The 22,351-nt window shown below is 40.9% G+C and overlaps 1 protein-coding gene across 4 annotated transcripts in view; it reads left to right on the forward strand.

The window, feature by feature from the left end:
- Positions 1-21,572, forward strand: part of ADGRG2 (adhesion G protein-coupled receptor G2) — a 129,923-nt gene extending 108,351 nt beyond the window's left edge. For all 4 annotated transcript variants that reach the window (XM_072815423.1, XM_072815424.1, XM_072815425.1 and 1 more), the window contains 13 exons: positions 1,997-2,168; positions 2,365-2,521; positions 3,602-3,745; positions 4,465-4,587; positions 5,237-5,282; positions 5,423-5,526; positions 6,441-6,562; positions 7,822-8,090; positions 11,634-11,733; positions 12,530-12,813; positions 15,203-15,304; positions 16,508-16,660; positions 19,827-21,572. In XM_072815423.1, coding sequence (XP_072671524.1) covers positions 1,997-2,168; positions 2,365-2,521; positions 3,602-3,745; positions 4,465-4,587; positions 5,237-5,282; positions 5,423-5,526; positions 6,441-6,562; positions 7,822-8,090; positions 11,634-11,733; positions 12,530-12,813; positions 15,203-15,304; positions 16,508-16,660; positions 19,827-20,011 — 1,961 coding nt within the window. In that variant the 3' untranslated portion in view covers positions 20,012-21,572. The remainder of the gene's footprint in view (positions 1-1,996; positions 2,169-2,364; positions 2,522-3,601; positions 3,746-4,464; positions 4,588-5,236; positions 5,283-5,422; positions 5,527-6,440; positions 6,563-7,821; positions 8,091-11,633; positions 11,734-12,529; positions 12,814-15,202; positions 15,305-16,507; positions 16,661-19,826) is intronic.
- The last annotated feature ends 779 nt before the right edge of the window (positions 21,573-22,351 follow it).

Below are 22,351 nucleotides of genomic sequence, written 5' to 3' on the forward strand. Positions count from 1 at the left end.
ACAGTAATTCCATTTAGAAAGATGACAAAAGAAAAACTTAGCATTCTTGAGAAAAGGTTCATCGCAGAGTGACAGAGGTGGGACTGAGCCCAGGTTGCTGTGAGTGGGGGAGAAACATTCAGAAGACCTAGCTTTGAGTCCTCACTGGCAATGATCTGGGATAAGCCAGTTAGCTCTTCCTGACTTCAGCTTCCATGACTTTAAGATGGAAATAGTCACACTAGCTGCACTAGGTTTAGAAGGATGGTCTATAGGAGAATGCCATGGAACCTGCAGAGGGCTCCCACACACAAAGTAGTCTTGGAGGTAAAGAGATAAAGACAAGAAGCAGAAGATGCAAGAGAATTCTGGATGCAGTGAAGGTTCAATTTAGTGAGTAAGGAGCAGACCTTCCTCTATTGGGGGAGTGGGAGACAAAACCAAGTTCTTGGTGACAGATTAGAGCTCAGGGTGTGGTCTCTGCCTCCTCCCCCGGAGCATCCCCAGGAGGCTGAGAGTGGCTGTCAAATGACTTGATAGTTCTTTGAATCTGCACTGCTCTCTCAATTTTCTTTATACATACGGACATTTTAGGCCACGTTATAAAATCATTGGGGCTTCAGTTTAGAGAAAATTTAATGACTGATGGTGAATAAAGTAAAATTGAAGTTCGTTAGCCAATGAGACAACAGGACAAAAGTGACATACATACAAAAGATGTGAGAGTATTACCTGATGGCTAAAAAGTAGATACAAACTAACAGTTCCACAAGAGAGGACTAAAGAGGTACTGTAAGCCACCTTAGCAGGATAACTGTTCGCAGCCAGGCATAAGAACAGCTAGACGAAACTCTAAACTCGGGGCGGGGGGGGGGCATCTTTACAGTCTTGAGTGAAATGAAAATGCAACAATAAATAGTTCATACACTATGTTTATAGCAGTATAACACATGGATGAAGATTAGAAGGGAACATGCAAAATAAGAAATAGGGTGTTAGGTGGTGGAATTAAGAGACTTTCTTGTTGCTAGACAGGTTTGTAGCATTGTTTCCCAATTAAAAACACTATTGAAAACCATTTTACAGGTGGTCATAGAGCTATTAATTTCATGATACTTTCTTTTTCACAAAAAGAGCCACTTGTTAACCATGTGAAATCCTGTACACATGATATAAATTAGATAGAAGTATATTTATACTTATATAAATACACACTAAATACACTGATATGCTTTTACATTTTTTTCAGTTAGGTGTCTCTCTTTTTTTTCTTTCTAAGATTTTATTTTTACATAATCTCTACACTCAACATGAGGTGCGAACTCATGACCCTGAGATCAAGAGTCACATGCTCTTCACATTGAGCTAGCCAGGAGCCACAGTTAGGTTTCTTGAAGTATAATTTACATGTGGTAAAATTCATCCAGATCTATGGATAGATGAAATGTTTATGGTTCCATTAGTTTGGATTAAACACCCATAGTCACATAACTGCCATCATGATGTATAACATTTCCACCACCCCCAAAGTTCCTTTATGTTCTTTGGTAGTCAACTCCTATCTAAGACCCCAGCTCCTGGCCACCACTGATCTGTTTTGTTTTCCAATACTTTCAATTTTTCTAAAATGTCATCTAAAGAGAATCATATGCAGCCTTTTGAGACTGGCTTCTTTCAGTTAACATAATACATTGGAGAATTGGAGATCCATCTATGTTGTTGCAGGTATCAGCGGCTCCTATTAATTACTGAGTAATAAATAGTCCATTATATAGATGGATCACAGTTTGTTTATCCATTCTTCAGTTGATAGACATTTGGGTTGTTTCCAGTTTGGGACTATTACGAAAAGGGCGTCTATAAACATTCACAAACAAGTTTTCTTGAGACATGTTTTCATTTCCCTGGGGCAAATACCCAAGAGTAGGTTGGCCAGGTCATAGAGTCTTATGTTGTGTCTCTTTATTAGTGGTTTTTCCATTATGTGTTCATAAAATTATTTTGTTCTCTATTATAGAAATTGTTCATACCAGCAGCATCAGTGATTCTGATCTTGAGAACCAAGTGTCCCAAATGGAGAAGGCTCTATCCTTGGGCAGCTTGGAGCCTAACTTCGCGGGAGAAATGATAAATCATGTCAGTAAACTCCTTCATTCTCCACCTGCCTTGCTGGCTCCTCTGGCCCAAAGGTATGACTTAGCAAACTGATGTGGTCGGGAGAGGGGACCCTCTAATGATAACGATACTTCTTATCAGGATTAATTATAGCCAAGTGTTTTTCTTCCACGTAAGAGGTTCATGATGACTGGCTCAATTGCTACTGCATATTCTGCTTAGAATGGAGAAGTGAGAGTGCTGAATTTGAGCTACCACTTATCTTTACAGATTGCTAAAAATAGTGGATGACATCGGTTTACAACTGAATTTTTCAACCAAGACCATAACTCTAACCTCCCCTTCTTTGGCTCTGGCCGTGATCAGAGTCAATGCTAGTAATTTCAACACAACTACCTTTGCTGCCCAAGACCCAGCAAATCTTCAGGTACATCCTAATCTATTGTGGTAAAAACCTTTCCTTGTATATGATTGTAGTCTCCATGTACTTCATGATGGAGGCAGGTACTGCTTATAGTCAAGGGTGATACTCAAAATATTTAACATCTAGAACAGTGAGGCACCACAAAATCAGAAACAGGACATTGATCTTAGCGGGAGCAAGATCTGAGAGGTCCTTGTGCCCAGTGTTAACCCTCTAGCAGCTATATTGTAGAAGTTTTGTGGGGAAGTAGGGGGCTCAGGTGGGAAGAAGTGTCCAGTGGAGGGTTCTAGGCAGTTGCAAGACAGTGGGGACATCAGCTACTTATCAAGGCATTGCAACATTTTAACAAGTGTTTCGACTGCGTTGCTGTCAGTAGTGGTGTATCAATCCTGCTTCTAGTGTTTTCTATCCACCTATTAGAGGGATTAGGGGTTGGAAATGCCCAAATCAGACCAAATCATGCCTTTCTTGCCTTTTAATTTAATTTTTATAGTCTTCCCTTTATGAGTTTAGTGCATGTGGTTCTATGAAGACTTTGTCCTAACAGGTGGCCGAGTTGGTGTTTGCAGTTGCCCTGCACCTCCCCCTCCCCCAGTTTTGTTGAGCTATAATTGACATATAGCATCCTACACTTTCTGATAGTTTCTGTGTAGCTTTATTTTTTTTATTTTTTTTAAATTTTTTATTTATTTATGATAGTCACAGAGAGAGAGAGAGAGAGAGAGAGAGAGGCAGAGACACAGGCAGAGGGAGAAGCAAGCTCCATGCACTGGGAGCCCGATGTGGGATTCGATCCCGGGTCTCCAGGATCGCGCCCTGGGCCAAAGGCAGGCGCCAAACCGCTGTGCCACCCAGGGATCCCTCTGTGTAGCTTTAAAATGTTCCCTTTCCTGCTCTGAGGCCTCATCTCCCTATTATACATCCTTTCCAATTTCATAGCATCAGAGAAATAAGAACCAATTTTACAGAGGTACCACAAATAAATGCTTTTATAGGATCCTCCATCTTAATTAGTTCTTGTGTTTTCCATCTCTTCATTATACTAGCCCCAGGCATTTTTATTATCTTTTCCTTGATTTTCAGGTTTCTCTGGAAACTCAGGCTCCTGAGAACAGTATCGGAATTATTACTCTGCCTTCATCACTGATGAGTAATTTACCAGCTAATGATGTGGAGCTTGCTTCCAGGGTTCAGTTCAACTTCTTTGAAACACCTGCCCTGTTTCAGGTAAAGTTAATTAGCACTGCTTTTTGTTTAAGTTTTATTTTGGAGTGGGGCGGTTTCGTTTGTTTGTTTTTTTTTCACATGAAAGCTGCAGTTTGTTTTTATTTATTTATAATTTTTTGCAGTTTATTTTTATGTATTTATTTGAAAGATTTATTAATTAATTAATTTATTTATTTGGGAGAGAGTAGTGTGGAGGGGCAGGGGGAGAGAGAGAGAAACTCTAAGCAGACTCCCCGATAAGGACAGAGCCCAACATGGGGCTCGATCTCACGACCTCATGATCATGGCCTGAGCTGAAACCAAGACTCAGATGCTGAACCAATTATACCACCCAGGTTCCCCTGCAGTTTCTTTTTAATTTTTAAAATTTTTATTTATTTATTCATAAGAGACACACAGAGAGGGAGTGCAGAAAGGTTAACTTGCTCAAGAATACACAGTGTAAGTGGCGTAATGTTCTATTCCCTTTACAGTTCATGAGGGTCCTGTTGTGTCAGTTTGTGAAATTTAAGTCTGTATTTAAAGCACTGTATAGTAGAGTAAGCTCTGTTTCTAATTGTAGTCCTTGGAAAAGTCACTTTGTGACTCTTGATTTCTCACCTAGATTATAAAATCAATGGTGTGGACTTAATGGTCTTTGGGGTCCCTTCCAGCTCTAAAGTTCTCTGATGACATCTCATTTTTACCCTTGCCATCTTGTTGATTCTTTGGTGTGCTAGGACCCTTCCCTGGAGAACTTCTCTCTGATCAGCTACGTCATATCGTCCAGTGTTGCAAACCTGACCGTTAAGAACTTGACAAGAAATGTGACGATTACATTAAAGCACATCAACCCGAGCCAGGTGGGAGAGACCTGTCTGGTCTATTCATGACCGGATACACTTGCACAAAGCACATCTGTCAGACTTGGCCTAAGGAAAGGATATCCAGCCGAATCCCAAATTCAGTTAAGGCAGTGTGTGAGACTAGGATCATATTGTCTGTGGGATCTTAGCATGCCTAATAACTGACCACCTAATTTCTAACAAAGTGCAGTGCAAAAGCCAGCTATCATCAATCCCCCAATTTTAGTGCATTTAGGTCTGTGGCTACAGGTCTGATTCTCACCCCCAAAGAGAAGACATCTCTCATTTCAGTTAAGACTGAGCATTATCTATGACTTTACTACTCATATGTGGCCTGCAGACCTGTACTTTCAGCATCATCTGGGAGCTTGATAGAAATGCTGACTCTTAGGCCCCACGCTGACCCCCTGAATCAGAATGTGCATTTTAGCAAAGCCTCAAGGTGATTTCTATGCACAATTGCTGAGTTTAAGAAATGCTGACCTATATGAGACTTGCTTGCTTCTAGGGACTAGAATAAAATAAGAATTCTCCAAAAATCAAGAGTGATATTCTGAAATAAAAAATTTCATAATTTTTTTCTGATTGCTTATCAGTTTCTTCATTTCAATAAATTAATTATTTGTCACTTATCTTTCCGCTGCAGGAAGACTTAACAGTGAGATGTGTATTTTGGGACTTGGGCAGAAATGGTAGGTTCTGGTCGTTACCTTTTTTCAGTCCTGAGTGGGCAGGGGCAGGGGCAGAGGGAGGAGGAGGACAGAGGAGGAAGGGGCAATCATTGATGCCATGGCCTTGCTGATAGGACAGATACTCTTTCTAATACCCACAGGTGGCAGAGGAGGCTGGTCTTCAGACGGCTGCTCTGTTAAAGACAGGAAGCTGAATGAAACCATCTGTACCTGCAGCCACCTTACAAGCTTTGGTGTCTTGCTGGTAATAACCCCACACTACCTGGCTTTAGATTCTGGGTCTGAAGGGTAGCTGGGTGTCACACCATGATGTCTAATGTGATGGATGACTGATTAGCAGGTGTGATATTGTGGCAAAGTTAGAGATCAATGAAATTACTCTTCCAATGAGCAAATGTAGTTGAAAGAAAATACTTGAACATGGAAGTTTTTTTATCCCCAGTGTATTTTTATACATAAGTTTTCCTCTTTTAAATAGCATGGCCTACGGAATTCAGATTAAAATGTGTAAGAAAAATTGTTTACTTTGTACTTTAAAGTTTTCATAAAATGCTCTGTCCTAAGTTATCTTATGTAGTCTCTTCAACAGTCCTACAAGATAGGTGGAATGGGGTGTTACTATTGTCATTTTAAGAAGTTAGAATTAAAAAAAAAAAGAAGTTAGAATTAAGACTTGTTAGACCATTGTCCACAGTCATAGAACTAAGAAATAGAAGAGTCTGAAGCCAAATTCAGCTCTTTAGGCTCCTAGCCCAGTGCTTTTCCAGTGCATCATAATGCCAAGGCCTTGCTGATAGGATACGCTTCCCAATACTGACAGGTGGCAGAGGATGCTGGTGATCAGATGGCTGCTTTGTTAAAGATGGGAAGCCAAATGAAATCATCTGTACTGATCATGGACATGGGCTTTAGAGTCAGCCAGACCAGAATTTGGATCCCAGCTCCTCCATTTCATACTTAAGTGACCTTGGGCAAATTATTTAACATCTCTGGTTAACCTTCCCTTTCATATTTTGACTTGATGATAATAATTGTGTCTACCTCGTATGTTTGTTGAATGAGCCATGGTTGGGCACTTAGAACATTCAATAAATGTAAATCATAGCTCTTTTATTTATTTAAAATACTTGGTCTTGAAAGCAGTATTTTATTTTCCAGGACCTATCTCGAACATCCTTGCCACCTGCTCAGATGATGGCTTTGACATTTATCACATATATTGGTTGTGGGCTTTCATCAATTTTTCTTTCGGTTACTCTGGTCACCTACTTAGCCTTTGAGTGAGTATCCACACTGGAAACTTGGATTATAGGATGCTGTACTCACCTCTGTTGCCAAAATGTATTAACTAAGTGTGCTCCTTGGCCTACTTTATGCTACATACCATATAATGGTGCCACCTATATGCAAAACTTCATGGGACTTTTTGTGTCTTAATCATCTTTTTACCCTAGAATGATACCTGCTACCTAGCTGACATTAAGTGTGAAATGAAAGATTGATGCAGGACCTTGAAAGCTAAGAGCTTATAATCTGATTTAGACCATGGCTTCATGTACAGCAAATGAGCTATGCTTAAGTTACTAAGTTTCGAAGTTACACAGGGCAAACACAAAAGATTAAAAACAATAGCAGGTATGGGGATGAGGATGAAGAAAAGGTGTAAAGCCTCACTGAAAAAGATAAATATTCCACAAGTGCAGCAAGAATGACATTCTAAATGATAGCATCTCCTTCTTGGTTTACCTGAGGGGCCACTTTGGGGAGTGGGAGGGATTCCAATAAATTCTGTTGGAAATAAAGCAATATAGGCACTTTTATTACATTAAGTAAATCAAACAGTATGTAAGGTCTGGGGTTTAGATTTTGGACACTGATCAGGAAATGCACAAATTTCCTTGCAGTGCCAAACTCAGAGTTTAGCTGTCACTACAGATCTTCTAGTTGACCTTTGGAAATAGGATTAATGAGACTAAATTACCATCAGGCCAGCCATTACTCAGAATGATTTCACCAGGTCTAATCTCACACATGTAGACTTGCACATGTCATCAATGAGCTCTAATTTCCTCTGCATGTTTCACTTAGCTATAGTTTAAACTCTTCTTTCCATGATCTCATTTTAACTAATAACATAATATGGGACCAGCTCTGTGTTGAAGATCTGAATATAGGAGCCTATTGTATGAGAAGCAACAGCAGTGCTCCTAGAAGTAGTTTGGGAGAAATGAGGGTGGGTGCTCCATCGATTCCACTACAAATTATTCAAAAGGGTGAGTCAGCCGTCAGCATATAAAAAGTTCCACAGAAATGTAAATATAAATTTTCCATATTGTTATGACAGAGGATATTCTGCTTTGATTTTTCCTTTGTTGTTGTTATGGTTGTTGATTTTAATGCCTGCCCCTGGTGCACACACACAGAGAAGAAATTTATGCATATAGACATTTACCAAAGAATAACAATAAATTTCTTAGATATGCTCACATAAGGGTTGTCAGAATGTGATGCTAATTCTTTTCTTGTCCTTTCCTTTTAGAAAGGTTCGGAGGGATTACCCTTCGAAAATCCTCATCCAGCTGTGTGCAGCTCTTCTCCTGCTGAACGTGGTATTCCTCCTGGATTCTTGGATAGCCCTGTATAACATGCGAGGCCTCTGCATCTCAGTGGCTGTATTTCTGCATTATTTTCTGTTGGTCTCATTCACATGGATGGGCCTGGAAGCATTTCATATGTATCTGGCCCTCGTGAAAGTGTTTAATACTTATATCCGGAAATACATCCTTAAATTCTGCATTGTCGGTTGGGGTATGTATAATCTTGCTTGCACATGGCCTAGGCTTTCTCCAAAGCTTTTTCTCCAGTATTTTGGTCTTTAATCAGATACAGATGATGATAAAGCAGGTCATACTTGGCAGGTTTCTAAAACAGCTATATTGTCCTTACCCTTGTCCAGTTTCTCTTTTTTTAAAGAGTTATTTATTTATTTTATAGGGGTGGGCAGAGGGAGAGAGAATCTTAAGCAGACTCCGTGTTGAGTGCAGACCCCGAATCGGGGGTGTGGGGGACTCGATCTCAACCCTGAAATCACAACTTAAGCCAACACCAAGAGGTGGACGCTTAACCACGTGCACCACCCAGGCACCCCAACCATGTCTAGTCTCTTTCTAGAATACCTGTATATTGGTTATGAACATTAAACTCTTTGAGGTTAGGGCTATGAATATTCTCTGTATCTGCAATAACTAGACTTAGGGCTGGCACACAGAAGGTGCTCAGTAAATTGAAGATGTGAGCTTGGTGATAATGAGGCCAAGCTTTCCATCCCTGACCTCCCAGCTAGCCTCACTGGTTCTAGATCTCTCAGATATCATACACACACTCAACACTGGGCTAAGAATAGCAGAGTGAGATGAACATACAGTTGAAACCTGTTGTGACTTCATTGCCTCACTGACACAATTTTCAGATCATGTCACCTGTTGGTGGTGGGTCACAAAGTCTTAGACACCACACATGTCACAAAGTCTGAGACATCACACATGAAGGTTCCTGCATTCAACTCTCCACCAAATGTAGGAGCCCCATCAACTTGACTGAACTTAGCTTTGGCTGAGATAATCTAACCTCTGCTTGAACACTTCTATTATTAGGGAGCTCATTATCTTTGTTAAAAAAAAAAAAAAACAAAATTCAACGGACTAAATTTTAGTATATGTGCTGCTGAAGCGAGCACTCAACTGACTAAATTTTAAAGACCTTATTGGCTCTATTCAGTGATTCATGAATCAGCAACATCCAGTCTCACAGATAGAAAGGAGCTGTACAAAATGAGAGATGTTGGGCAGCCTGGATGGCTCAGCGGTTTAGTGCAGCCTTCAGCCCAGAGCCAGATCCTGGAGACCTGGGATCGAGTCCCACATTGGGCTCCCTGCATGGAGCCTGCTTCTCCCTCTGCCTGTGTCTCTGCCTCTCTCTCATGAATAAATAAATAAAAATATTTAATAAAAAAAACAAAATGAGAGATGTTTATAGGTAGAAGGGAACAGGAATAAGCAAGTTACGCTAGGCAAAATAGTGGGTTCCTTATTGCAAGGTTATCCTCCTTTAGGGGACTCAACAGAGGAGTCTATCAGGCAGATTACCTAACTAGTGCTAATAATGTGATTCCTGATTGACTGGTTTAAGATTCCATTTCTGGGAGAGCTGAAATTGTAATTAAGTCAAGTCTCAGTTTCATGACCTGGGGCTTAGCATAAGTGACTCAATTTTAGGCCTGTTGTCTCGTTTTTAATACCTTACAAGGCAGCCAATAACCATGTTCTAAAGCCCTGCAGTTCTGATTTCCCATTAAGTTCACTTAGCTCTCTGGTGGCACTTACCCAGTGGTATTGTTTTTGCTCTCTAAGTTAAAAAAATAATAAGCTAACACCTCTCTGCCAGAGAGCCCTTTAGATAATCTACAAGTAATATATAACATTAAGATAAACACCCTTTTTCAGTGTATTTTCACATAAGTAACCCCATGAAAGACAAGCCAATGAGGTTAGCACAAGGCAGTTATTGCTAGCACCAGGGAAAGAAACCAGCTCAAAATGATGACATTGATTTACCCAATTCACTCAATTTGAGAAAAGCCCAGCCTGGCTTTCTGATTTCTCATGTGTATATTTCCCACTGAATTACAGCCGCCATCCTTCCCTATCCTCTTTTTCAGGCTAAATATTCCCTCAGATATTCCCTACACAATAGTACTGCAGACCCTTTACCACCCCTGTCACCCCACCTGTCATTATATCTTTGTCAAGAATAACAGAACAGGGATCCCTGGGTGGCACAGCGGTTTAGCGCCTGCCTTTGGCCCAGGGCGCGATCCTGGAGACCCGGGATCGAATCCCACGTCAGGCTCCCGGTGCATGGAGCCTGCTTCTCCCTCTGCCTATGTCTCTGCCTCTCTCTCTCTCTCTCTCACTGTGTGCCTATCATAAATAAATAAAATTAAAAAGAAAAAAAAAGAATAACAGAACACCTTTCCAGAAAGATGAGTCACTTCTTCCTAGAAAAAATAAATCATTGCTTCTGACATTGAGCATGGATTCTGTCTTTCTGGAATACCCAAGGTCACGTTCTTTGTCCTGGACAAGCTCCACAACCCTAATATTTTATTTTTAGGAAAGTATTTCACTTAGGAAGCCATCATATGTCAGTGTCTCTGTAAGGTACAAAGAAAAAAAGAATTAAACGAAATATTATTTTAGATTGTACCAGATACCCCAGCTATGAGGAGGAATTGTTTTTTATTTACCAGAGCCTTGAGATGGATGTGAGGCGGGTCTGCGTGCTCAGGGTGTGAGATGCCCACATGGAGTGGGGTGAGGGGTGATGGCATGGTGGGGGATGAGAGGGACTCCTTCCCAGCCAGACGCCATTTTGACCTGGGAAGAGCCTTGTCATTGTGCTTTTTAGTGGAAGTGCCAGTAGGCCCTTGAGAGAGCCAGTATAATGGCAGTCAACACCCCTAGATCAACCAGGTCTGCTCCTCAATCCATCAGTGGCTTCCAGCTAATCAGTTGAGGATTTGGGGTTCATAATGAAAGATTTGCTAGGAGTTGCTGATAATCTTAATATGTTGATTATTTGGTTTACATTTTGGGAGTCCTTCACTTTGCCTGCCACCTGAGCCTCAAAATTCCATTCCAGATGTGTATAAATTAAGGGTAACTCTAGCTGCTGTAGGCGACAAAAATCTCAGGAGACGATAATTTCTCATGCACAGTCCAGTTAGCAGGAGTGTAGAGGTCTGTGGTCTCAAGACTGGATTTCTAAAGTTGCCCTGAATTTGGGAGAAAAAAGAGCAGAGGATCTCATAGAAAGTTTTTTTTTTTTTTTTTTTTTTTTTTTTAGATTTTATTTATTTATTCATGATAGTCACAGAGAGAGAGAGAGGCAGAGAGACACAGGCAGAGGGAGAAGCAGGCTCCATGCACCGGGAGCCTGATGTGGGATTCGATCCCGGGTCTCCAGGATCGCGCCCTGGGCCAAAGGCAGGCGCCAAACCGCTGCGCCACCCAGGGATCCCTCATAGAAAGTTTTTATGGGACCAGCCTAAAGGTAGAGCAAATCAATTCTGTCCATATCCCATTGACCAAGACCTAGTTTTGTGCCCACACACACCTAGCTGCAAAGCAGGCTGGGAGAGGTCCAGCCATGTGCCAAGGAGAAAGAGAAACTGGGTTTGGTGAACAGCTCAGCAGTTTGCTCCCAGAAGAAAATAGAATGTAATCTCTAGTCTTTCTTCTCACCGACCTTGGTTATTAGAGCTCTGTGTGACTGATGTTTCCCATCTTCCAGGGGTACCCGCTGTGGTTGTGACCATCGTCCTGGCTATATCCCCGAATAACTATGGCCTTGGATCCTATGGGAAATTCCCCAATGGCTCACCTGATGACTTGTGAGTACAAAGCCCCTGAGGGAATGTTAAGTGAACTGGAAAACAGAATAATCCAACAAAGTGGAGTATGTAATCAGCATATCGACTCTGACTCTCATCCTAATAAAATCCAGTCACATTTACAGCAGTCTTCGCAATTATGTATGTAATGAGATAAGCTAGTTGGAAATGCCACGCTATTACTTTTCTTGTTAAAGATTTATTCATTTATTTATTCATGAAAGACAGAGAGAGAGAGAGAGAGAGGCAGAGACATAGGCAGAGGGAGAAGCAGGCTCCCTGTGGGGAGCCTGATGCAGGACTCGATCCCAGGACCCTGGTATCACGACTTGAGACAAAGGCAGATGCTCACACCGAGCCACCCAGGTGCTCCATCACACAACTACTTAAGTATTAAAAAAAGTAATTGGAGGTATTTTGAAAATATTTTTTAAGTGTCTGATAAACATGAAATGCCAGCTACATTATATTAGTAAAGACTCATAGATAGGATTTTAAGGGGATAAAATCCTGAATGTTTTGTTTTCTTTCTTTCCTTCTTTTTTTTAGTCCTGATTGTTTTCAAGGAATATTTTTAAAGTACTTCTAATCACCAAGTGTCCTAAAATAAACTCTTAGGTTTTTTTCTCCCCTTAGAACCTTAAGTGGGTATTGGAGAACAGCTGGTTTTATATTTTTTTATATCTCTTGTACTTTTAGGAAATGTTTCAGTAAAACGATATAGATTCATTGTATCATTTTGAACCATATTTCAGCACTGTAATATGTTCCCCATTGTTTTCCCCCCACATTCCAGTTGCTGGATCAACAGCAATGCTGTATTCTATATTACAGTTGTGGGATATTTCTGTGTGATCTTTTTGCTGAATGTCAGCATGTTCATTGTGGTCCTGGTTCAGCTCTGTCGAATTAAAAAGAAGAAACAACTGGGAGCCCAGCGGAAAACCAGTATTCAAGACCTCAGGAGCGTTGCCGGCCTTACATTTTTACTGGGCATTACTTGGGGTTTTGCCTTCTTTGCCTGGGGACCAGTTAACGTCACTTTCATGTATCTCTTTGCAATCTTTAACACATTGCAAGGTAAGCTCTACAGCACGATCCATGGACCAATGATCCCAGTGGAACTAAAAATGTCTGGAAGTTAGAGTATCTGCAAAGTGGCCTATTTTGTAGCTTCAGACTTACTTGTTGACAACCCAATTCACCTTTGAAAGCCTTGGAAGAAATGGGTGCTTTTTTCCTCCTTATCCATATTGTCTCCTCAGAGAGAACATATTGAAGGGGACCTGCCAGGAGCTCGTTATGGGAGTCAGTCTTCCTTCACTTGGTTCCCTGCCCCTCTTTTTGGTTGTAAATCTTACTGAGGTAGAAAGTGCATACTGAAAAGTGAACCTAACCATAAAGGTCCCTGTGATGTCTGGCCACGCCCACCTTCTAGGTCTGTTTGTTGACTTCACATTTACCATCATCTTCACATCAAACAGCCAAGTGGCCACAGCCTGGCCCAGCGGCTCACCCCGAGAAGTTACTGTGCTGGGCAAACCCGTGGGATGGGGGCGGGGCGGGGGCGGGCTCTGTGCAGCCTCTTCACTGTTTTCCATTTGTTCTCCAAGCCTAGCTGCAGTCATTTCCCAACCCATCAAGTTATGTTGTTTAGAAAAGCAAATTACTAAAGATCAGCGTTATAAAAGACTTGTCAGCTGCAATTAATTTGTATTGGAAGTACTTTGACATTAAATGCTAAGTGGGTGAACGATAATTCATGTCCCTTGGTTTCCTTTTATTTCAAATCCTTTGTTGGGATGCCTCCCTTTTTAATTCATTCTGCTTGTTTTCATCTTTTTCTTCCTGTTGCTTTCAACTCCCCTAGAGTCCTCCCATAGTTCTGTCAGGTGGTAGATCATTTTGCTGGTTTTCAAAGAAATCCTAACCTGAGACTGAATTTTAGCTCTCTGTTCTTATTTGGAGGAAGCCAGTCAATACGCTTGCTGGTCACATGCAGTTTGTTAAGTTTTTTTAAAAAGATTTTATTTATTTAGAGATTTATTGATTTATTATTTGAGAGTAGGTAGGGGTGCAGGGGATGAGAGAGAAGAGAAGTGGAGCCCGATGCAGGCTCCATCTCAACCCTGAGATCAAGGCCTGAGCTGAAATCAAGAGTCAATGCTTAACCAACTGAGCCATCCAGGCACCCTTGTTAATTTTAACTTACAATGTATCAGTTCCTGATGTGGTATATCCAGGTGTTAATACTACATAGCATTAAGTAGAAAAGTTTTATTTGCCATAATAGCATGCTAAAAGAGAAAAAAATAATATGCCTAAATCACAGTAATCACAAACACAAAAGCAAGGTACCTATCCTCATATATTTATTGTGGAAACCAAACCTGCCTCTCTGCCTTCATTTCCCCAGAATGTATTCTCATTAGAATATGAATAAATGAAAGGAATGCACTATTTCATCTATAAAAAGGAACTAATGCCTAATTCTCAGGGCTTTAGGGTTGAGTAAAGGAAAGATGGGTTTAGGTTCTGATTTGGGACTTAGGCCCATTTTGATCTCCTGCATACTTGTCGTTTCTCCCCGTATGCAACCAAGGGGGGCTACCCAAGGGTGGCAAATAAACAAAGGTGTATAGTAGTCAGGAGAGCAGTTTTTAGGACATTGTACTGTACTAGAAGCAAACCTAATATTTAAAAGGAAGATTTTAAAGTAGATCCATTGGGGTTTCAGGAGAGGGAGAATTCAGAAATTCATTCATTCAGCAAATAGTTATTGGCAAATGCCTTGAGGGGCCCTGTGCCGCACGACCAGGAAGACTGTGGGTGGGAGGCAGAACCCAAGTGCCTCCTCAGGTCTGTGTGTTACTCTCTTCGTGGAGAATTTCCTCGAACAGATTAGAGGGAGGCTGGAAGGCAGGCAAGGACATCACTGCGGGGTACCAGGCTTGGGAGGAAGAGGGAAGGGCCCAGGCAAGGGACTCTGCCGTGGGCTGGAGAGGAGGAGCCAGGAATCTGAGACAGAAGAGGATGTGGCACTTGACAGAACATGAAAATGGATCATAAATATATGGAAGGGTGGGGAAGTAGGAGTCTAGATCTGAGCTGGCATCCTGAGTGGATGGCTTGTACTTCCAAAGATAGGGAGTGCCAAGGATGGGAAGTGAGAGGAGAGACAGTTTAATTTTGGAAATAGGGAGTTATCAATCCTTTTATAAGTGTTTGTTTTTTTTTAATCTTACAAAGAGAGTCCCTTCAGGGTGCCTTTCAATAGCCAACTTTCGTAGGACTTTAGTTTTTTTTTTTTTTTCAATTTGCAAAATTTACCTTTGCCTATAGCTGCCAAAGATTTTATCTTTTGTGCACTATAGCTGCCAAAGATTTTATCTTTTGTGCAAAGGAAGCTCATGACATTCAGGTCTTAGTTTGGAACTAACTATGTTACGGATTTTTCTTTCCTCTGTAGGTTTTTTCATATTCGTCTTTTACTGTGTAGCAAAAGAGAACGTCAGAAAGCAATGGAGACGGTATCTTTGTTGTGGAAAGTTACGGCTGGCTGAAAATTCTGGTAAAGAGTTACCTTTTTCTCCTCTTTAAATCTTGAGGGAAAGACACAAAGTTAAGATCTAAAGCAATCAATGCCAAAAGGCTGTCCCATCTGGAAATCAGTGAATGGATCCCAATTGTAAATGTTGGGGGGGGGGGACACCTAGTGAAATAAAAAATAATTGCTCATATCTGGGAACTTTGTGAGCCAAGAGGATTAACGGGCTCATTGCTGTTTAAATGAAACAAGAATGAAATTTTAGAATTTCTTTCCTTTTGAGCTAAGGTTTTCCATTTGCCTGGAATAATTTTTCATATTTGCCTTCATGACCTCTTGAGACTTGTCTTGACCTGAGGGGTAGGGGTAGGGGTGAAAGAGATGCTGGGATTATGGAGAGCACGTGCTGTGATGAGCACCAGGTGTTGTGTGGACGTACTGAATCCCTATGGTGCACACCTGATACTCATAGTACACTGTTAACTAATTGTAATTAAAATAAAAACAATTTTAAAATTCTAGAATTCTTTAATAAAACATTAATTCTTATTTAAAAAAGTCTTGGCTCAACCTTTTTACCATAGGTCCTGATTGTCTGCTGCTATTTGTTACTGGGCCAGACTTTGTATATAAGCTTCAGCATACCTTTCGTTATTTTGAAGTTATTTTCAGGTGTGCCCTGCTGAGTTGTAGAGCAAATTGCTGATTTTCAAGAAAATAAGAAAAATGAAGTACTGTTTGAAAACATTAATTCCTCTTCCATGAATACCACCCCTGAATACAGCCTTTGCAGTATGGCAAAGATCTGGTTGCCTGAGAGATTCACTCAGAAAATGGCAGTACCTATATTATAGTTCAGTCGTTTAAAGTCATTTAAGAACCACCAGTCACCACAACACAGTTGTCTTGTTCTTGTTAAGACAGCCCTTGGCTCTGGAGTACTGCCTAACTCAGTGGGTATTTATAGACACAATCAAACGAGCATGGCCTTTAATCCAAGAGAATATAGGTTACTTTTAACCCAGTGTTCCTTTAAAGGACAAAATATATGTAGTGTTAAATGAAAAGACATTTTCTCGCACCAATGTGTGAAATGTGTGACTTCTTTTGTAAGAAGTGGAAGTGGGATCTGGAAGCAGTTGCCAGAACGAGTTCCACTGTGATCTGTCTCTTGCATTGAGCTTCAACATTCCGCCCTGTTTTTCTGAAATGCTTATTCTGCTGTAGACTGGAGTAAAACTGCTACTAATGGTTTAAAGAAGCAGACTGTAAACCAAGGAGTGTCCAGCTCTTCGAATTCCTTACAGTCAAACAGTAATTCCACGCACTCCACCACGCTGCTGGTGAATAGCGATTGCTCAGGCCTTGCGAGCGGGAATGGTACGTATCTCTCAACATAGCACTTCTCAAGCTAGTGTTTATTGTACTAAAGTAGTTTTATCCTTTCATCGCATTTTTGCTAAGCAAAGGGGAAAAATTACATATGACTAGTGGATCAAAATGTGGCTCCCTTATAGAAGAGAAAGCTTATTAATCCAAATTTATTCATTTTAGAGCAAATAACAGAACTTTTTTTTTTAAGATTTAGCTTTTTCACGATGGAACTTAATGATGACCTAAAAGTGTTCACGTTGCTAATCCTGATTTAAGTACTGCCCAAACACCTTAGTGCTGTCCTCCTGCTGTGCAAGCAGAACCTAAAATAGTTAAGACCATATTGATTTTTTAATACATCTACAATCATACATATTTTCAATACTTTTAAACCTTCCTATTTTTTGTTTGTCATGTTTGTTCATTCTTTTCCATAGCATGGCTGCCTTGTGGCAGTGCCCAGATCCCCATTATTATGTTAAATACTGCCAAGATGAATTGTGACCATTACTGGTGACCATGTATGTCACCAATAGGTGAACAGATTATTGCTGCAGCGCCTTCTTATGCTAATTCTGACATTTCCAGCTAAAACATCCATTACATTTTCTTTCTTTCATACAATTAGGCTGTCCATTACTCATAAAAGCTTATGTGTTTCATTGTTCTTTGGCTTCTTAATACATCTTTTGCATTTTCATAAAAGCTTACATTTCTGCTCCTCTACTTTCTCCTTCCCGGAGAATTTGCCTTTATTCGTCATTTTAGGATATTGGTTATTTTCATGATGAATTCAAATAAATTTGTGAGAAGGTTCATATACCTGTCAAATAGTTTTCCAACCTCCTAAAGATGGAAGGTCCTGCTGGTTTATACAGAATGTAAAAATACAATAGAATGCCTCCAAATCGAAGTTTCTCAACCTCGGCACAATTGACACTTGGAGCTAGGCTATTCTTTGTGGTGGGGTGGGGTAGCTGTCCTGTGCAGTTGGGGACATTTAGCAACATCCCTAGTTTCCACCAACTAGATACCAGTAGCATCTACCCACTCTGCCCCCAGTTGTAACAACCAAAAATTGTCTTTAGACATTGTGAAATGTCCCCTGAGGGCTAAAATCACCCATCTCCCCTTCATTGAGAACCATTGCTGTAGAAGATGAGAAACACCTACTATCTGGCTTTAGCTCCTTACCGTAGATGCCAGGATAAGAGCTCTGGGTTCTAGGACAAATGGCTCTATCGAGAATCACTCAATGTAAGGAAACAGAGTAGAGGTAGTAGCAATCAAGACTGGTTGAGAAGTTAACATGAGAAAGCAAGCTGATTTCACATCAGAGGTGTGAGGTAAGCCACTGTGAATCCTCAGAATCACAACATATCAGAAAGCCTGTTGGCTTGGACAGAAATGTTTGGAGCTCTTAAAGCCAGATTTTTCCATATTCTAGAAACAACTCAGAGATGAAGCCTCCCTTGCCTAGCCTGTGTTGCCATGCTTTGGGGAATCATATTTGACTGAGGCAACACTTTTCTTTTCTGAAGCAACATTTTGCACAGCTGTTTGACATGGCTGATTTGACATAGCTGATTTTGATGGCCGACAGTAAGGGTGGGGGTACATTTTCGGCCACCCAAATGGCCAAGTTTTAAATACATGCTCATCAGATAGACATCCCCAACTCCTCAGGCTGCACACTTAGGATCTGGGATGGATGAGGGATGGGCTAGGCAATTCCAATAAAGAAGCTGGAAGTTTAGTGTTTTATTATACCAGGTCAAATTGTCCCTGCACCAAAATGTCCTTAAACCAAAATGCCTAAATCAGGACAGCTGTCTCAGTCATATGTCCTATTTGGGCTGTGTTAACCATATCCATCACCTAGTTGGTGTGAACGCTACATATTTGGTTATGCCTTGGAGGCTTGGGTGCCAGCAGCCATCTCACTTGGCTCATGGGGCCACAAACTCACAGTCTGAAAGAAATGTCACATATTGACTCCATCAGTTCTGAGCTGCATAACTTTGTACAAAGCACTTGATTTCTGAAAACTTAGTTTCATCGTCTGTGAAATGGGGATAATAATAGCACTCAACAAGTAGTATAATAAATGAGATAGTACTTATAATGTTCTCAGTACTGTTAATCATTATTCCTTTGATTATAGCATCAACTGAAAAAATGGGCTTATTATTCAGCTTTCTTTTTTAAAGATTTGTTTTAAACAGAGAGGAAGTGTGCATAAGTGGGAGGGACAGAGAGAGGGAGAGAGAATCTCAAGCCAACTCTGCACTGAGTGTGGAGCCTGACACAGGGCCCCATCTCATGACTCTGAGATCATGGGTCGAGAACTAAGAGTCAAAACGGAGAGTTGGTCACTCAATCGATGACACCACCCAGGCACCCTGTTAGTCAGCATTCTAGATTGCCTTCCAGTTGTATGATGGCCAGGAGGATGGTGCCAAGTAGCCAGAGGGTCTCAGCAGCTGTGGCTCCATCCTACTGGCATACACACAGTTCAGGGCCTGTTTGTGGTGTGGAAGGCCTAGGTCCAAACTTTGATGTCTCTAGAATGCCCAGCTCCACCTGGCCTGGGCTCTGAGGTTGTAATTGGTGGTTTCCTTGTGGGTGTCATTCCTGTCCTGATTTAGTCAGAGGGGCCGATTTAGTCTACCGGAGACGTTTTTTTCTTGGCCATGACTGTTGTTGCTCTGGGTTTGTCTGGTACAAAGTCTTATTTTATAGGATTCTTAAGGAACCAAAAACCTGGTAAGGGAACATATTGGGGATCTCTGTTAAGCTTAATCTTTTGGGGGAGACCAGAATATTATATTGGGTTATACTACACATAAGCTGCTACTCGATAATACAATCAACTAGAGTTAGGAAGTGGGCCTTTTCAAATCAAATATATTGTTTTGCTTCATATTTTGATCATTTCATTAAAAAATTTGCCATAGAGAACTGGTTTCTGGTACATTCTCCAGTTTGTTTTGCTTACTTTGAGCAGCTTTAGGGAAGGAATGAAAAGTAAAACATGACAATATATCATAACTATATTAAAAAACATGTACTGCGTGAACCTACTTCAGAATAAAATGATGTTTAACTGTTGATTTATTTGATTGCTTTCTGTGGATACTCCATGACACCAAGTTTGTCTTTCCTTATACAGGGAATGCTTCTACCGAGAAGAATGGTGTTTCTTTCATTGTTCAGAATGGAGATGTGTGCCTTCATGATTTCACTGGAAAGCAGCACATGTTTAATGAGAAAGAAGATTCCTGCCATGGTAAAAGCCGTATCGCTCTCAGAAGGACTTCAAAGCGGGGAAGCTTACACTTTATTGAGCAAATGTGATTCCTTTTTTCTAAAAATCAAAGCATGATGCTTGACGGTGTGAAAATGTCCAATTTTACCTTTTACACAATGTGAGATGTATGAAAATCAACTAATTTTATACTCAGCAACCTCTGGAGGAGCCTATGCTGATTGAGGGCAATGGTTATTAGAAGAGGAAACCAAGACATTATACATGGTTTTTAGACATTTGCCATTTGGTTTTTTTATCCTTCATTTAAAAAGTAGATTGGGTTTAAACAACACAGTAAGAATAAGTCTCATTTAAAAATCAAAGTAGTTCACTTCTAGCCGCATTTTAAAGAGGCTAAGTCATATTTGATTACGTCCTATAAGGTAACTGTTGACTTCAGCCTGTTGGTGAGTTTAGTTGTGCCTGCCTTTGTTGTAAATAAGCTAAATTTTAGTGACGCACATGTCAGATGCCTTCTACATTTTTTGTATTTATTTTCTACTGTGTAAATTGATTTCTTTGTGGAATCGTGGTTGTGTTATTGCGTCTAATGTGATAATTCAGAAAATCCTTGCTGGTTCAGTGAATTCTACAGCTCCTTTTGGAGATTATATGGGATGTGAAATATAGATGCTTCACTGAAATCAAGAAATAACGATGCCAGCCAGACTGGAGAAATGTAAGCAGACAGTGCCACAGTGAGCTCATATGGGGCCTTGAGCGAGTTGGAAAGAGGTGCCCTCCACTGGGCAGACAAGGCTCCGAGGGTTTATGGTTTGGCAGACAAAGTGGGGGCCATATTTTAGCTCCATTCATCACTTGGGTACACCCTCATGCAGGGCACCATGTGTACAACCACGCACAGCATCCAATACCAATACCCCTCTCCTGACCTCATCCCTGATCACCAGATTATGAAATCTGCACCAAGATGATTAACTTAGTACCTTGGCCCCGGAGAGGGATAGAACTGTAATCTAGACCATCTGTCAAGAAAATTGTGAATGTGGACGAGATACATACACTGCCACTTCTCAGATCCCCAGAGCCTTTCAGAAAAGGGGAATAGAGTAGGATTCATTTTTAAAGGAGATGTATATGAGGTTAAAAAAAATCATATTGCTGTTCTTTAAAGGGCAACTGCATAGTACATTAGTTGCTATGACTGGTACATTCTGGCCCAGCCAGAGCTATAATTATTTTTTAAAAGGTGTCAAGTCTTGAAGAATGTGTAGTGACAAGGGGGAGCAGCTGCTGGGAACTATCCTGCAATGCTATTGTTGCCATATGTATCAAACCCTGACTGCTCCTAGTTGTAAAGGGTTTATCTTGCTTCCCACCTATTGCTGCCTGAGCAATGCCTCAAGTGTGTCCTGAATAGGAACCTTGCAAAACCCTGTAGTTAGGTCTTTCACGATGGTTCCCTTGCATATATTTCAAGTGAATGTTGTATCCCCGACTAACCACAGTAATAATATAATACACCTCTGTGAGTGCTGATTTGCCTTTGCAATATTTCTTCTGATTTATTTAATTTTCTTGTATTTATGTTAAAAATCAACAAAAATGTTCAAATCACCAAAATAAATTTGTAGTTCAGTCCTTTGAGTTTGAAAGTTTTCACTGAAAAGGCGCCTGTGATCTTTCCCTGGGGGCGTGGCATGGGAGTGGCCTGATTAAGATGAATGTGATGGTGACATCTTCTGACAGACAGCAGACACACAGTGACTGTGAGGCTAGAGCAAGGTGCCTCCTCAAGAGATCAGTTTCTGAGATCTCTTCCTCATTTTCCCCTTACACTCTTCCAAGATTCCCTCTTTATTAACACATGTTGCCATTGGCCTACACAGCCCCACATTTGCATTCCCCCCTCCATGTCTCTGTGTCCTCAGGAAAGGATTAGGACTTTCTGGGGGAGCTGATTATTATGGGGGAGGCCCAACTTGGGGAAGCTGGCCTTGATTTGTAAGAGGTCTCTGAGATGTTATGCTCAGCTGCCTCAGAGATCTTGAGGATTAAATTGATGAGGAAGGTGGTGAGATACTTGAGATTTGGGTATGAGATCTCAGAGACCAAGACTCCTGGAGATGATGTAGTCAAAGTGTACCCCAAAGGATGCACAGTGTCCAGTGTTGTTTAGATCCTGTCCATGCCCTCTCATTTGTCCTATTGTGTTTTGTGTCTGGGCTCCGGTACCTTTTTTTTTTTTTTTTTTTTGAGGGCTGTGGTCCTTAAGCCAAATTCTCGTCTGTTTTTTTCACTTCTTGCAGATAAGGGGCAGGACAGAGAGAATGTTCCTGAGAAGCATCCTTCTTTGAGTTTAAAATTGGTCTCACAGGGGATCCATGGGTGGCTCAGCGGTTTAGCACCTGCTTTCAGCCCAGAGT

Source organism: Canis lupus, chromosome X (genome assembly GCF_048164855.1).
Source record: "Canis lupus baileyi chromosome X, mCanLup2.hap1, whole genome shotgun sequence".
Classification (NCBI taxonomy): domain Eukaryota; kingdom Metazoa; phylum Chordata; class Mammalia; order Carnivora; family Canidae; genus Canis; species Canis lupus.